General features: G+C 59.4%; 2 protein-coding genes across 2 annotated transcripts; both read right to left on the reverse strand.

Moving 5' to 3' along the window:
- Positions 1-600: 600 nt before the first annotated feature.
- ISLR (immunoglobulin superfamily containing leucine rich repeat) lies at positions 601-3,478 on the reverse strand. The gene has a single exon (XM_054272386.1). It carries the CDS (start codon positions 3,028-3,030, stop codon positions 1,510-1,512), a length of 1,521 nt encoding a protein of 506 aa, XP_054128361.1. The 5' UTR covers positions 3,031-3,478; the 3' UTR covers positions 601-1,509.
- Positions 3,479-9,627: 6,149 nt separating this feature from the next.
- On the reverse strand, positions 9,628-12,613 carry LOC128934647 (immunoglobulin superfamily containing leucine-rich repeat protein 2-like). Its single transcript, XM_054272384.1, has 2 exons — positions 12,494-12,613; positions 9,628-11,817 (listed from the first exon to the last, which is right to left on the reverse strand). The coding sequence occupies exon 2, from the start codon at positions 11,809-11,811 to the stop codon at positions 9,715-9,717; it is 2,097 nt and encodes a 698-aa protein (XP_054128359.1). The 5' UTR covers positions 11,812-11,817; positions 12,494-12,613; the 3' UTR covers positions 9,628-9,714.
- Between the last annotated feature and the right edge of the window lie 3,697 nt (positions 12,614-16,310).

Genomic DNA, 16,310 nt, shown 5'->3' on the forward strand with positions numbered 1-16,310 from the left:
CCGCATCCTCACCCCTCTCATCCCAGCTTGAATTTCAGGAATAATCCTGGATCCCGCTATTCCCAGGGATAAAATGGAGTTTAAAAGTTGAATGCTGTGAAATGAACCCAAACCTTCCATTGGGATCACAGTTTTTATCCTGCAGTGGGGAAAATTTGTGGGAATCCAGGAGCTGCCCACAGAGACCTCGGCTGCCCTGTCCCTAAAATCCCTCTGGATAAGGAATTTTGGTGCTGGAGAGCTCCAGGCTCTGCTTTTGGGGTCAATTCCATTCCCGGGCAGCTGCAGGGGGGGATTTTGGGGTATCCCAGGATTTTGGGGGCTCCTTCCAGGTTTGGGATGGGGGGGAACAGGGAAATTTAGGGGATCTTGGGATGCTCCAGAATTGGGAAGGATTTGGGGATTCTCAAGCACTGGGAGGGATTTGGGATAGCTGGGAATGACAGAAGTGTCCTCTGATCCAGGAGGGTTGGGGACAATCTGGGGGAGCCCAGGAGCCGCCGTCTCAGGGAATTTTGGGATTTTGGGATGCACAGACCAAGCGAAGCCCAGCTGGTTTAGATAAAAAAAAAAGGGAGTTTATTCAAGGTGTTTATAAAAAAGTAATTATTAATTCAAGGTATTTATTAAAATTGTTTCTTTATTACAGGTGTTTATGATGGGTATTTCTTAATTAAAGGCATTAATTAAAGGCATTTATTGCTGTCCCTACAGGGCGTTACAAGGCCAGGGGGCTGCAGGGTGTGCCCAGATCCCACTGGGAATTCCGGTGCTGTTTCCAAGTCCAAGGGCCATGGACATTCCCAAAATCCCCCGAGGGTTTCCCTCCCGGGACACCTGGAGAAGGAATATTTGTCCCGCCGGGAATTCTGGAGCACTCGGGGAATGTTTATGGCTTCAAGGCAGCTCAGCTTCTCTGTTGTTCCCAATCTTTCCCCCATTCCCACTGGGAACACTTTGGGAATCTTTGGCTCAAGCCTGGTGGGTCCAGCCCAGACGGGTTTTTGAGATGGGGATCAAGGGGTTTTGGGGATTCCTGCAGAATTCCAAGGCCTTGGAAGGGCTCGGAATGCTCCTACAGGGATAAAACCGGTGAATTTCTTCCCAATCCAAGGCCGTGGGTCCAACCCAATCCTCTGTCCCATCTGTGTCCCCCAGGACCAATTTCCAGGGATTTTATCCTTGGATCCCTCCCCAGTGGCAGCCATGGTGGCTCTGGGGTGACATTGTCACCACTGTCACCTCCTGTGGTCACCTCAGATCTGGGCAGGGAGAAAAGCGGGAAGTGGGGACAGCCGGGAATTGGTTGCAGATCCCGGCTGGATGCGGGCTGGATCCTCTCCACGTTCCCTGAGTTCCCCCAGGAACGTGAATGGCAAGGGCTGGACCACCCACCCCTGTGGTGGCGACGTGGGGCTCCGGAGCGCTCCCGGATGTCAGAAGCTCAGCAAAGGCACTACGAGAGGAAAAACTACGGAAAATCAGGAATCCTGAGGTGCTGCTCGCCCTTCACCAGAGCAGCAGTCCCAGAGCCAGCAGCAGAATTCCCAGGTGGAATTCCTGGGCTCCCGCGCCGCTCCGGGCCTGGCCGGCCACGCGGTAGACGATGACCAACTTCTCGCCCATGCCGGATGGGTCCAGCTCATCGCCCTTGGCGCAGTTGTGCCCGCCGTGGTGCCCGGCCTGGGGGTCATCGCGGGGCAGCTCCTCGGCCGGGTTGGCCGAGCCGGCCAGTGCCACGTTGACGGACACGTCCCTTGTCCCCACGTCGTTGACCGCCACGCAGGTGTAGGTGCCCTCATCCTCCTTGCCGAAGTCGGGGATGGCCATGGTGCCGTTCTTGAAGGCCAGGAAGCGCTGCCGGCCTGCCTTGGCGCCACCGTCCCGCGCCACTGTGGGCCCGTGGATGTCCACGCGGCGCTTGGCCGTGCGGATCTGCCAGCGGATCTCCGGCGGGGGGCTGCCGGCCACGCTGCAGTGCAGGGTCAGCGTCAGCCCGTCCCGGGGACCGGCCGCGGCCGGGCCGGACAGGTAGGTGAGCTGGGCCGAGGGCGGCACGCAGAGCGCGCCGGGGATGTCGGTGACCGGCCGGCCCCGCAGCCGCGCTGGTGCCGCACACAGCGTGGAGCCAGCCCTGGAGAGCACCACCGAGGTGTCGTGCGCCCACTCCTTGAGCCAGAAGAGCTTGCAGGAGCAGTTGAAGGGGTTGTGGAAGAGCTGCAGCTGCGCCAGCGCCGGCAGCCCCTCGAAGGTGCCGCGGGCCAGCGTGGCCAGCTCGTTGTCGTTGAGCCAGAGCGAGCGCAGCTCCCGCAGCCCGGCCAGCGCGCCCTGGGGCACGGTGACCAGCCGGTTGTTGCTGAGCTTGAGGATCTGCAGCGCGCTGAGGTTGCGCAGGTCCTGCCAGGGGAAATCCGTCAGCCGGTTGTGGCTCAGGTCCAGGTTCTTGAGGTGCGGCAGGGCCGCGAAGGTTCCGGGCTCCACCGAGGAGATGTGGTTGTAGCCCAGCCACAGCGACTGCAGCTCGGGCACCTCGGCCAGCGAGGCGCGGCCCAGGCGGCCCAGGCGGTTGGCGGAGAGCGTGAGGATGGTGACATTCGGGGACAGACCCCGCGGGACGTCCCGCAGCTCGCGGTAGGCGCACTCGGCCAGCAACCGCCCGTTCTTCTTGGTGGAGCAGGAGCACGGCGTGGGACAGGCCAGGCCTGGGGACAGGAGTGTCACCAGCGCCAGGACGCCCAGCAGAGGCCTCATCCTCGCGTCCTGCCGGGACAGAGACGGGAATGAGCCCGGCCAAACAGCCGGGATGGGAAACGATTCCAGCTGGCAAAAGCGGTTTGGGAGATTCCCAAAATCCTGGCCCCTCTCCCCCTCGAGCTCGTCCTTCCCCCTCTGGAAAATCTTTTCCGGGTTTGGGATGAAACGCTGTTTGGGATGAGGAGTGGGAGCCGGGAGGTTCCGGGTTCCTCCCGCTGAGCTGAGGAGGAACAGAGCCACCGCAGCTCTTTCCCAACCAGCCTTCCCATAAATCATGGAATTTTCGGGATTTCCAGCGGGTTCGCAGACTGTGTCATGGAAAAAACCCGCCGCCTTCTCTCAGCCAGGGGCTGTGGGGTCCCCGCGGCCGCCGGAATTCTTGGGAAGGGAATTTTTCCCGACTTAACTCCTCATTCCCCTCTCGGTGACTTTTCCAGGGCGCTCCAGAGGTTCGTTCCCGCTCGGAATTCCCAGCATCTGGCAGCCAGACCCCTTTGTCTGAGTCTCGCAGGCCAATTCCCCTGCCCTCCATTCCCAGCCCTGCCATTCCCGGCGGGAATTTCTCGGGAATAAACACCATCGGGAGCTGAGGGGTGCCAAAGGCGCCCCACTGGCTCTGGGGGAGCTCCAGGTGACATTTTGGGGTGCCCAGGGAGGGACAGACCCCATCTCCCGGGGATTTGGGAGGGCAATCCCGGGATTTTGTCCCTCCTGGAGCTGCGGGTGTCATCCCACCCCTTTTCCAGAGCCCCCCGGGGATCCCCCGCCGCCTCCCGGCGCATTCCAGAGCCGTGAATAACCGCCCTGCCTCCTTCCTTCCCTCCTCTCCCGGAGTTTGTTCCCGATTTTTTCCCGCTTTTCCCCCGCTCCAGCCCCGCTCCCGGGGCCCGCGCCCCCGCCCCGTCACCGCCGGTGGAGCCCCGGTGTCCCCGCTCCGCTGGACTCGGTCCCGCCGCTCCCGGGCCCTCCTCGGCTTCTCCTCCTCCTCCTCCTCCTCCTGCTGCTCCTCCCGGCCCGTCCCCTCCCCGTCCCCCGGGCCCGGATTGTTTTCCATGGCACCGACCAGCGGGGCCCGTCCTCGGCTCCGCCAAAGTCCCCTAAAACGCGTTAGCACACACCCCTGAGCCCAAATCCCCTAAAAAACCATCACCCCAAATCCCTGCCCCGCAAAATCTCCTAAAACCCATTAGTACACACCTCTGAGCCCAAAAACCCCTAAAAAATCATCACCCCAATTCCCTGCCCCCCAAAATCCCCTAAAACCCATTAGCACACACCTCTGAGCCCAAAAACCCCTAAAAAACAGTGACCCCAAATCCCTGCCCCCCAAAATCCTGACAAACCCCATCAACTCACACCCCGGACCCCAAAAGTACCCTAAAACCTGTTAGCACACACCCCTGAGCCCAAAATCCCTTAAAAAACAGTGACCCCAATTCCCTGCCCCCAAAGTCCCCTAAAACCCATTACCCCACACCCGTGAGCCCCAAAATCCTCTGAAAAACCATTATCCCAAATCCCTGTCCCCCAAAATCCCCTAAAACCTTGTCACCCCATATCCCTGCCCCCTAAAATCCCCTAAAAACCCATTACCTCAATTCTCTGCCCCCCAAATCCCCTAAAACTGTCAGCCCACACGCCTGCCCCTCAAAAACCCCTGAAAATCCATTACCCCATTCCCTGTACCCCAAAATCACCTAAAACCCATTATTCCAATTTCCTATACCCCAAAATCTCTCCAAACCCCGTCCTCCCACACCTCTGACCCCAAAATCCCCTAAAACCCCATCAGCCCAATTTCTTGTTCCCACAAAATCTCCTAAAACCTGTCACCCCAAATCCTCTAAAACCCATTACCCCAATTCCCTGTACCCCAAAATAACCTATCACCCCAAAATAACCTGTCACCACAATTCCCTGCCCCCCAAAATCCCCCCAAACCCCATCACCCCCATCCCTGCCTCCAAAATCTCCTAAAACCCCATCACCCCAAATCCCTGTCCCCCAAGAGCCCCTAAAACCCCACCACCCCAATTCCCTGCCCCTAAAATCCCACAAAACCCAACACCACAATTCCCTGTCCCCCAAAATCCCCCAAACCCCATCACCCCACACCCCAGTCCCCCAAAATCCCCCCAAACCCCATCACCCCACACCTCTGCCCCCCAAAACCCCCAAAATCTCATCCCCTCCAAACCCTGGGCCCCCGAAATTGCCCAAAACCCCATATGGGGACAGGCTTTGGGGACACAGGGTGAGGACAGGATTTGGGGACAGGCTTCGGGGACAGGGAGTGGGGACAGGATTTGGGGACAGGGGTTAGGGACAAGGTTTGGGGTCAGGCTTTGGGGACCGGGTTTTGGACGGGCTTTGGGGACAGGGAGTGGGGACAGAGTTTGGGACAAGGAGTGGGGACAATGTTTGGGGACAGAGTTTGGGGACAGGGATTGGGGACAGGCTTTGGGGTCAGGGGATGGGGACAGGGGTGGGGATAGGGTTTGGGGTCAGGCTTTGGGGACAGGCTTTGGGAATAGGAGGTGAGAACAGGAATTGGGGACAGTGTTTGGGGACAAGGCTTGTGGACAGGGTTTGGGGACAGGGGTTTGGGATAGGGATTGGGCACAGGGTTTGGGGACAGGATTTGGGGACACAGGGTGGCAGGGTGACCCCACAGAGGGGTTGTGGGGCCAGGGCTGGGTCAGGAGGGAGGAGAAAATTCCCAAATTCAGGGATGGCAGCAGGATGGCACCCAGGGATGGCACCAGGGATGGCACCAGGGGATGTCCCCAGCACCATCTCCTCGTGTCCCTGTGGAGAATTCCCAAGAAAAGGTTGGAAAATTGGGATTGTGGGGATTTCATCCCCCAGATCCCACAAGGGAATGGGAAAGGTTCCTGTCCACCCCAAACTGGTCAAACTGTGAATTCTCGACTGGTCAAACTGGGAATTCCCTGCTGGTGAAACTGGGACATTCCAACTGGTCAAACGGGGAATTCCTGACTGCTCAAACTGGGACATTCCCAACTGCTCAAACTAAGAATTCCCTACTGGTCAAACTGGGAATTCCTGACTGCTCAAACTGGGACATTCCCAACTGCTCAAACTAAGAATTCCCTACTGGTCAAACTGGGAATTCCTGACTGCTCAAACTGGGAATTCCTGCCTGGTGAAACTGGGACATTCCCAACTGCTCCAACTAGGACATTCCCAACTGGTCAAACCAAGAAGTTCTGACTGGTCAAACGGGGAATTCCTGACTGCTCAAACTGGGACATTCCCAACTGCTCAAACTAAGAATTCCCTACTGGTCAAACTGGGAATTCCTGACTGCTCAAACTGGGACATTCCCAACTGCTCAAACTAAGAATTCCCTACTGGTCAAACTGGGAATTCCTGACTGCTCAAACTGGGAATTCCTGCCTGGTGAAACTGGGACATTCCCAACTGCTCCAACTAGGACATTCCCAACTGGTCAAACCAAGAAGTTCTGACTGGTCAAACGGGGAATTCCCTACTGGTGAAACTGGAAATTCCCAACTGGTCAAACTGGGACATTCCCAACTGCTCAAACTGAGACATTCCCAACTGCTCAAACTAAGAATTCCCTACTGGTCAAACTGGGAATTCCTGACTGCTCAAACTGGGAATTCCTGCCTGGTGAAACTGGGACATTCCCAACTGCTCCAACTAGGACATTCCCAACTGGTCAAACCAAGAAGTTCTGACTGGTCAAACGGGGAATTCCCTACTGGTGAAACTGGAAATTCCCTACTGGTCAAACTGGGACATTCCCAAGTGGTCAAACTGGGAATTCCTGACTGGTCAAACTGAGACATTCCCAACTGGTCAAACTGGGAATTCCTGACTGGTCAAACTCAGAATTCCCAGCTGGTTAAATTGGGAATTCCTGACTGGTCAAACTGGAAATTCCCTACTGGTGAAACTGGCACATTCCAACAGCTCAAACTAAGAATTCCCTACTGGTCAAACTGGGAATTCCTGACTGCTCCAACTGGGACATTCCCGACTGGTCAAACTGGGAATTCCTGACTGGCCAAACTGAGAATTCCCAACTGGTTAAATTGGGACATTCCTAACTGGTCAAACTGGGAATTCCTGACTGCTCAAACTGGCAAATTCTCACCTGGTCAAACTGGGACATTCCAACTTGACAAACTGGGACATTCCCAACTGGTCAAACTGGGAAATTCCCGCTGCAGGGCTGGAATTCTCTGTGGGGATTGAGGATTTTGGGGAATTCTGAGCACTCCATGGATGCTTTAACCATTCCCAGCAAGAATTTTTTCCAAGAAAAAGGCAAATCCCCACCGCCATTTATCCGTGGCCTCCTGGAGAGCAGCAAATCCTGGCCTCATCCCGGATTCCCGGGAATCCACAGTTCCCTAATTAAAGGCAGCTGGAATGATTGTTCTTTTCCATTCCCGCCGTGACTCCCAAGCACCACGCTCAATTATGGGAATATCAACAATTATGGGAATATTCGCAATTATGGAAGTATTCACAATTATGGAAATGTCCACAATTATGGAAATATCCATAACTAATTATGGGAACGGCAACAATTGTGGCAATATCCACAAATAATTATGGGAATAGCAACAATTATGGGAATGTCAACAAAGATGGGAATATCCAGGCTCTGCCAGGCAGATCCGAACACCTGGAGCAGCCTCAGACTCTCGGGATTTGGGGGATTTTGGGGGAATTTGTGGGGGGATTTGGGGGATTTTTGCCCTGGAGAAAGGAATGTTGGATTGCCGGGGGGATTTCATTGGTGGGATGGGATTGGGAGCAGAAATCCAGCGGGAATTTTGGGATGAGTGCTGGGAGCACTTGGGGATCAAGGTGACGCCATCTGGGAGAGGAGTTTGGGGAGAAAAAAAGGCAAAAAAAGCGAGGTTTGGGGTGTGATTTTTAACAAAAAAAAAAAAAAGAGAGATAGGAATTGTAGAAATTCCATCAAAAATTAAATACACTACAGATAAAATGATAAATAAAAGATATCTAAAATGACAGAAATCATATCTAAAATGACAAAAACATATCTAAAATAATAGAAAGCGTATCTAAAATGATGTAAAAATGATAGAAATTATGATTAAGATGGTAGAGAATGATCTAGAAAACGACAGAAAATGATCCATAAAACGATGGAAAACACATCCGTGGGATGTTTCCTTGCTCCAGCGGATTCCGATGCTCACCGGGGGAAAATGGAATTCCTTTTTTTTTCCTCTCCGGGGTGAATTTATAGGGAAGATTTAATGGATTTTGGCGATTCCGTTCGCACGCAAACGCGATTTTATGGCCGGAAAAAAATGAATTGATGTTTTTACGATATTAAAAAACGTGTCAAACACATAAAAGGAGGCGGCCGTGGCGGTGCCACCTCCTGGCTGTCCCCTCCCCGCCCTGGGGACAGAATCCCGGTTTTTTCCCCCAAGCACGGAGGCGGCTCCACTTTCAATCCCTTTTATTGACTCGTCACGGACAGAAGCGCGCAGAGAAGGCGCCCGCGGCTCTCCGCGGCACCGGGGCCGGCACCGGGGCTGGCGGACACCGCGGCCACCGCGGCGACCTCGGCCGCAGGCTCCGGGCGCGTCTGCGGCTCACACACTTGGCTACAAGGCTACTCTACCCAAAACACACCGAGGGGAGGGGACGGGGCCGGGAACCGGGGATTGGGGACCGGGGACTGGGGATTGGGGATCGGGGATTGGAGATGGGGGATCGGGGAGCCCCCGGAGCCTCGGGGCGCGGAGCTGTCCCGGAGAGCCCGGTGCTGAATTGGGGAGAGCGGGACCCACCGGGAATGGAAGGGCGGGGACCGGGGAGAACCGGGACCCACCGGGAATGGGAGTGGTGGGAGCGGGGATCACCGAGACCCAGCGGCAACGGGAATGGTGGGGACCGGGGAGAACTGGGACCCACCGGGAACGAGAGTGGCGGGGACCGGGAATCAGCTGCCGGGAATGGCGGGACCGGGGAGAACCGGGACCCACCGGGAATGGGAATGCTGGGGACCGGGAATCAGCTGCCGGGAATGGGAGGGCGGGGACTGGGGAGAACCGGGACCCACCGGGAACGGGAGTGGTGGGGACCGGGAATCAGCTCCTGGGAGTGGCGGGGACCGGGGAGAACCGGGACCCACCGGGAACGGGTATGGCGAGGACTGGGGAGCATCGGGACCCACCAAGAACGGGAACAGCGGGGACCGGGGATCAGCTCCCGGGAGTGGAGGGGACTGGGGAGAACCGGGACCCACCGGGAACGGGAATGGTGGGACCGGAGAGCACCAATATCCATCGGGGGCTGGAGAGAACCGCCCGGGAGCGGCGGGGACCGGGAATGCCGGCACCCAGCGGGGCGCGGGGAGCATCGCCCGGGAGTACCGGGGACTGAGGAGCCCCGGGATCCGTCGGGAAGCGGGAAAACCGCCCAGGAGTGGCGGGGACCGGGAATGTCGGCACTGCCGGGGAAAATCGGGACACACCGGGGAGCGGGGGGGACAGCTCCGGGCTCGACAGGAGAGAACCGGAGAGCAGAGGGGACTCACCGGGCACCGAGGAGCGGCGGGGACTGAACCGATTCCAGCAAAGAGAATTTGGGGCTATCGGCCTTTTTGCTTTTAGCCGTTTTCTCGGGGTTTTTTCGTTTTTTTCCTCGGAGGGGAAAGCGAACGCGGGGCTGGCGGGCGGCGGAGGGAGAGGGGGGAGAGGGAATCGTTGTTGCCGCCGAGCCGGCAGCGAGCACAGCCGGTGCCCGAAATGGAAACGAAATCGTGGGAGGCTCATCCCGGGGGCACCGGGCGAGAAGGAGAAGAAGGGGAAGAGGAGAAGGAGGAGGGGAAGGAGAGGCGGGGATGGCTCCGCTCGTTCCCGGAGGATTTTCCCCAGGCGGAGCGGGGGGTGGGAGCGGGGACAAGGGGATTTGGGGGGCTCAGCGGGGCCGCTGCCGGTAGTTGCCGTTGATCTCCGGGGAGATGGTGACGGCCTCGGCGCCCAGCGGCAGCTTGTCGCTGTACTCGGAGCGCACCTCGAACTCCTCGGCGCCGCCCTTGGACTGCGACTCCGCCATGGAGCTGGCGGCCACGCTCTCCTCCCGCTCCAGCTCGGCCGCGCCTTCCCCCTCCCTCCCGCGCCGCCACCGCGCTCCTTCCTCATCCCCCGCCTCCTCCTCCTCCTCTTCCTCCTCCTCCTCGGCCTCGGCCTCGCCGGCACCGAAGTTCTTCTCGGACTCCAGGTAGGAGGCGCGGGGATCGAAGTCGGCGGCCATGCGCTTCTCCATCTGGTCGGGGTTCTGCGCCTTCATGATGAGCTTGTAGGGCTTGGCCTGCAGCTTGGCGAGCAGGTGGCACCACGTGGCGCCCAGCAGCGGCAGCGTGGCCAGCAGCAGCAGGAAGATGCTGACCACCACGATGATGATGAGCGACGGGATCTCCTTCTTGGTGGTGAACACCACCTGCACGCGGCACTCCTCGCCCGGCGAGCTCAGGCACACCGAGTAGTTGGTGCCGGGGCTCAGGCCCTGGAACCAGTACGAGTTCACGCCGGCCTCGATCTGCGACCACTGCAGCAGGGCGTGGCCCTGGCGGCCCTGCTGGCACAGGTACAGCACGCCCAGGTGGCCCCCGCCGGGTTGGGTGGGCGTCAGCTGCACTCGGGCGTCGCGCTCGGCCACGTCCAGGGCGATGACGCCCAGCTCGAAGCTGTGCCGCTTGAAGTCGCCGCTCTGGTTGAAGGCGTGGTTGGAGATGTACTTGGAGCCGCCCGCCGAGGCCCCGCACTTCTTCTCCAGCCCCGGCGGCTCCAAGGGGACCCGGCCCCGGCCCTCAGGCTCCGGCCCCGCCGCCGAGCCGGGCCGGCTCTGCCGGGTGGGGCCCAGCGCTTTGCCCCTCTCCTCCGGGGTCAGCACGCTGTTCTTGGCCGCCTCGGTGCCGGGTTTCTTGTCGCCCGCCTGCCCCTTTCCGCCCAGCGGGTCCGCGCCGGGCACCGGCGGGTATTTCTGCGGGCCCGCCACTGCCACGCTGACCGAGGAGTGGTTGCTGCCCACCTCGTTGGTGGCCACGCAGGTGTAGGTGCCCTCCTCGCGCTTGCTCAGCTGCGGGATCACCAAGGTGCCGTTCTTGAAGGCCACGAAGCGCTCGGGCTCGGGCCGCGGCTCCTCCTTGGCCGCGCTCTCCGGGCCGCTCCCGCCCAGCTCCAGGCTCTGGCCGGCCGTGCGGATCTTCCAGCGCAGCTCGGGCGGCGGCGAGCCGCTGGCGGCGCAGTGCAGGCTCAGCGTGAGCCCGTCGGGCAGCCCGGCCGCGTCCAGCTCGGGCGAGGAGCCGATGGTGACGGCGGGCGCGGCGCAGCGCAGCTCGGGCAGCTTGGCCAGCGGCACGCCGCGGAGGCGCTCGGGCAGCGCGCAGGCGATGGAGTCCTTCTCGGGGATGGAGATGAGCGTGCTCTCCATCCAGCGCTTCAGCCACTGCAGCGCGCAGGAGCACTCGAAGGGGTTGTTGTAGATCTGCAGGTGCGACAGCGAGCCCAGCGAGTCGAAGATGCCCTCGGCCAGCGTGGCGAAGCGGTTGTTGTTGATGCGCAGCGAGCGCAGGTCCTTGAGCGTGCGGAAGGCGTCGGGCGGCACCAGCGCCATGCGGTTGTTGTTCATCTTGAGCAGCTGCAGCGCGCTCAGGTTGCGCAGGTCCCGCCAGGGGAACTCCACGATCTGGTTGTGGCTGATGTCCAGGTTCTTGAGCTGCGCCAGCACGGCCAGCGCGCCGGGCTCGATGGTGGCGATCTCGTTGTGAGCCAGCCACAGCGAGCTCACCTGGGTCACCTCGGCGAAGGCGCCGCGGGGCAGCGAGCTGATCTTGTTGGCCGACAGGCTCAGCGTGGTCACGTTGGAGGGCAGCCCCGCGGGCACGGCCTGCAGCTCCTTGTAGGCGCAGTCGGCGAACTGGTGCGCGTACTTGTCCACGCAAGCGCAGGGCTCCGGGCACGCCCGGCCCGAGCCCAGCAGGGCCGCCAGCAGCAGCGCCAGCAGCGGGGCCATGTCCCCCTGGCAGGGCACAGCGCGGGGCTCAGCGCCAGCGCGCCCCGGCCCCGCCCGCCGGCGGGAGGTGGAGGCGGCGGGGCCGCGCCCCATTGTCTGTGCCCGGCTCCCCCCGGCTGCCGCCCGCTGCCTCCCGCGCATCCCCTCCGCGCCCTCGCCCCCGCTTTCCTCCCCTTCCCGTCGGCTCTTCCCACCCTCCTCGCTCTCTTTTTCTCGGCTCAGTCAGGTTTTTCCTTCTCCCCTTCCCTGGCCGGCTCTTCCCACCCTTCTCACTCTCTGTTTCCAGGCTCAATCAGGTTTTTCCTTCTCCCTTCCCACCCTTCTCACTCTCTATTTCCCGGCTCAGTCAGGTTTTCCTTCTCTCTCCCCTGGCCGGTTCTTCCCACCCTTCTCACTCTCTATTTCTCGGCTCGATCCGGTTTTTCCTTCTCCCTTTCCCAGCCGTCCCTTCCCACCCTTCTCACTTTCTTTTTTCCCGGCTCTCTCAGGCTTTTCCTCCCCCCACTCACACGCCCCCGCAATAACCAACTAATTAACCTCCATTTTCTTTATCCTCTGCTTTCATCTCTCCATCCCCAATTATTCCTTTCGCTCCCCTCTCCCCTCCCTCTCTCCGCCGTCTCTCCCTACTTCATCCCCGCCCTATTCCCCCTCTCCTGTCCGCCTGTCCCCCGCCACTCACCCTCTCCTAGGAGCCTCTCCGCCACCCTCAGCCCTTCCCGGCGCTCCTCATCCTCCCGCTGCCAGCCGGCCGAGGGGCGGGGGGACCGGGGGGACCCCGCCCGCTGCCCCCGCGCCTGCCGGGGCTGAGCTGCGAGCGGCGCCGGGGCCGAGCGGGCTCTGAGCTGCCGAGGCACAGCGAGAGGCAGCGATTTGCATTTCTGCCAGCCTCCCCCTCCGCCCGCCCGCCCGCCACCCCCTTCCTTCTCCCAGCCCACCACCCACTCACCCACCCACCCACCCGGCCGGCGCCGCCCGCGGCCGCTCCCGCACCGCCGGTAGCCCCGAAATCACAGAAATATCCCCCAAAAAAGCGGGGGCGCCGGTGCTGCTCGGCCCGCGGGCCTTCTCCGCCGCTCGGCCGCTGTTTAGCGGTTCTCCCGGAGCGGCGGCGATGCCGTCGGGGCGCGGCTCCCTCCGTCCCGCCCGCGCATCCCTGGGAGGATGGAGGAAAAGCAGGTGGGAGCCTGCCGTGCCGCTATTCCCGATCCATGCGGGAATTCCAGCGGCGGTGCCGGCCCGTGCGGGCGCTCAGAGCGCCTGGAGCCCGCAGGGAGGACGGGGACGGGAGCGGGGGGGACGCTGCTCCCTCATCCCGGCCCCGGAGTGTTCCCCTCCGCGGGAAAGCGGGATCGGGGAGCGCGGGGTGCCCCGAGCCCCGGGCGGGAAACATCGATCGGGCAGGGATCGATCCCGCCGAGCCCGAGCCCGCCGTGCCCGCCCCGCGGAGAGAGACCAGGGCAGGGCCGGGGGGCTGGGGGAGCGAGCGGCTCCTCCCGGTGTCGCCGACACGGCTGAGTCGCGACAGAGAGCGGCCCCGCCACGGGCTGTGTCTGCCGGCAACAGCTCCCATTCCCAGGGATGGATGGATGGATGATGGACGGATGGATGGATGGATGGATGGATGGATGGATGGATGGATCCATGGATGGATCCATGGATGGATTCATGAATTCATGGATCCATGGATCCATGCAGGGCACAGATCCGTTCCCATCCCCACACCAGATTTATCCCATTATTTTCCTATCCCCTTTCCAACTCTCCTCACTCCCTTTTCCCAGTGTTCATTTGGGAATTTATTGATGGGTCCAGGAATTATTGATCACATCCCATCAGGATCATCAATGTCATTCCAGCAGAGCCATTCACAGCCCTAAAAATACCTGGAAAATGGGATTTTCCTGGTATGGAAGGGAAATTTGGGACAGTGGGATTTTTGTGGTATTTTTAGACACATTTTTCCAGGAGTTGGGGTTTTTGGGAGCTGTTCTGCCCTCCTGGAAGCACCAGCCCCGTTTTTTGGGATGGATGAGCTTTGGGGCAGGATCGGGGCAGGGAAAAGCTCATCCTGATCCCACAGCCTGGGAGTGTGGGAATAACATCCTGGATCCTTTGGGATCACTGCTGGATTGGGAATAATGTCCTGATCCTTTGGGATTGCTGCTTTGGGACTGGGAATCGTGCCCTGAATCCTTTGGGATTGCTGCTGTGGGATTGGGAATAACGTCCTGGTCCTTTGGGATCACTGCTATGGGATTGGGAATAAGGTCCTGATCCCTTAGGATCGCTACTGTGGGATTGGGAATAACGCCCTGGATCCTTTGGGATTGCTGCTGTGGGATTTGGAATCATGTCGTGGATCCTTTGGGATCACTGCTGTGGGATTGGGAGCCATGTCCCGGATCCTTTGGGATCGCTCCCCCTCCCACCCTTCTCCCTCTTTTCCGTCCCCTCTCCCGTCCCCTCCCTCCCCTCCCCCCGGCCCTGCAGTGCCACCACCCGCGGGTGGCTGAGGGACATTTGGGGGACACGCAGAGGGGCCGGGTGGGCACGTGACCAATGGCGGTGTGACAATGGCAGTGACACCGTGTCCGTGTCCCCAGTGTCAATGTGTCACAGTGCCACAGGGTCACAGTGTCACAGTGTCAGCGTCACAGGGTCAGTGTCACACTTATCAGTGTCACAGGGTCACCATATCTGTGTCACAGGGTCACCGTGTCAGTGTCACAGTGTTGGTGTTCCCGTGTCGGTGTCCCCAGTGTCACACGGTCAGTGTTGCCAATGTCACGCATTTCAGTGTTACAGTGTCATAGTTGTCAGTGTCACCAGTATCACCAATGTCAACATGTGTGAGTGTCACAGGGCCAGTGTCACCATGTCAGTGTCACGCATATCTCTGTCACAGGGTCACTGTGTCAGTGTCACAGTGTTTGTGTCCCCTTGTCAGTGTCACCAGTGTCACCATGTCAGTGTCAGATGTGTCAGTGTCACATGTGTCAGTGTCCCCAGTCTCACAGGGTCAGTGTCACCAGTGTCACGTGTGTCAGTGTCACAGTGTCACCGTTGTCAGTGTCTCCAGTGTCACCAATGTCACATGTGTGAGTGTCACAGGGCCAGTGCCACACATGGCAGTGTCAGCAGTATCACCATGTTGGTGTCACCAGTGTCACCATATCAGTGTCACAGCATCACAGGGTCAGTGTCAGTGTCACCGTGTCAGTGCCACACGTGTCAGTTTCACAGAGTCACAGGGTCAGTGTCACACATATCAGTGTTACAGGATCACCATATCAGTGTCACAGGGTCACCATGTCAGTGTCACAGTGTCAGTGTCCCCATGTCGGTGTCCCCAGTGTCACAGGGTCAGCATCGCCAATGTAACGCGTTTCAGTGTCAGTGTCACAGTTGTCAGTGTCCCCAGTGTCACCAACGTCACATGTGTGAGTGTCACAGGGCCAGTGTCACACATGTCAGTGTCACCAGTATCACCACGTCAGTGTCACCAGTGTCAAGTGTCAGTGTCACAGGGTCAGGGTCAGTGTCACTGGTCAGCGTCCCCAGTGTCACCATGTCAGTGTCACAGTGTCACATGGTCAGTGTCACCAGTGTGACCATGTCAGTGTCACAGGGTCACTGTGTCAGTGTCACACGTGTCAGTGTCCCTAGTGTCCCCATGTCAGTGTCACAGTGTCACAGGGTGAGTGTCAGATGTGTCAGTGTCACATGTACCAGTGTCACCAGTGTCACCGTGTCAGTGTCACCAATGTCACAGAGTCAGTGTCACAGGCTCAGTGTCACACGTGTCAGTGTCACCAGTGTCACCATATCAGTATCACCAATGTCACCATGTCAGTGTCACACGGTCAGTGTTACAGGCTGTCCCCAGTGTCACACGGTCAGTGTCACAGGCTCGGTGTCACCAATGTCACAGCGTCGGTGTCCCCGTGTCGGTGTCCCCGGTGTCCCCAGAGCGGCGCCAGCCCGCGAGCCGCTGTGCAAGGGGGACACCTGGTGGTGGCACTGCCCTGTCACAGCCAGCCCCGCTCGGCGACACCGCCCGCGCCGCGACACTGCCACCCAGCGCCACCTGCATGGGGACACCCAGTGCCATTTGGGAACCCCAAAATTGGGATGTGGGAATCTCAAATCTGGCTGGGATTGAGGCAGGAACACTCAAATAACGGGAATTATGGGACTCCCAAAAATGGGATCTGGGAATCCTAAACCTGGCCAGGATTGAGGCAGGAATGCACAAATCCCAGGAATTTTGGGACTCCCAGAAATGGGATCTGGGAACCCCAAACCCGGCCAGGACTGAGGCAGGAACACTCAAATCATTGGAATTTTGTGAGCCCCAAAAATGGGAATCCCAAATCCAGCTGGGATTGAGGCAGGAATGCACAAATCCCGGGAATTTAATCCATGGAAAACATTCCTGGAGCTGGGGTGTCCCATATAAAAAATGGGATCTGGGATAAAAGCAGAGACCCGAATTC

This window comes from Melozone crissalis, unplaced genomic scaffold, assembly GCF_028551555.1.
Source record: "Melozone crissalis strain CALT ecotype California unplaced genomic scaffold, PUWL_Pcris_2 ptg000014l_1, whole genome shotgun sequence".
Classification (NCBI taxonomy): Eukaryota; Metazoa; Chordata; class Aves; order Passeriformes; family Passerellidae; genus Melozone; species Melozone crissalis.

Bases quoted from the DNA above. Each gene is read 5' to 3' on its own strand.
- ISLR (XM_054272386.1), bottom strand. From the start codon at position 3,030: ATGATTTATGGGAAGGCTGGTTGGGAAAGAGCTGCGGTGGCTCTGTTC.
- LOC128934647 (XM_054272384.1), bottom strand. From the start codon at position 11,811: ATGGCCCCGCTGCTGGCGCTGCTGCTGGCGGCCCTGCTGGGCTCGGGC.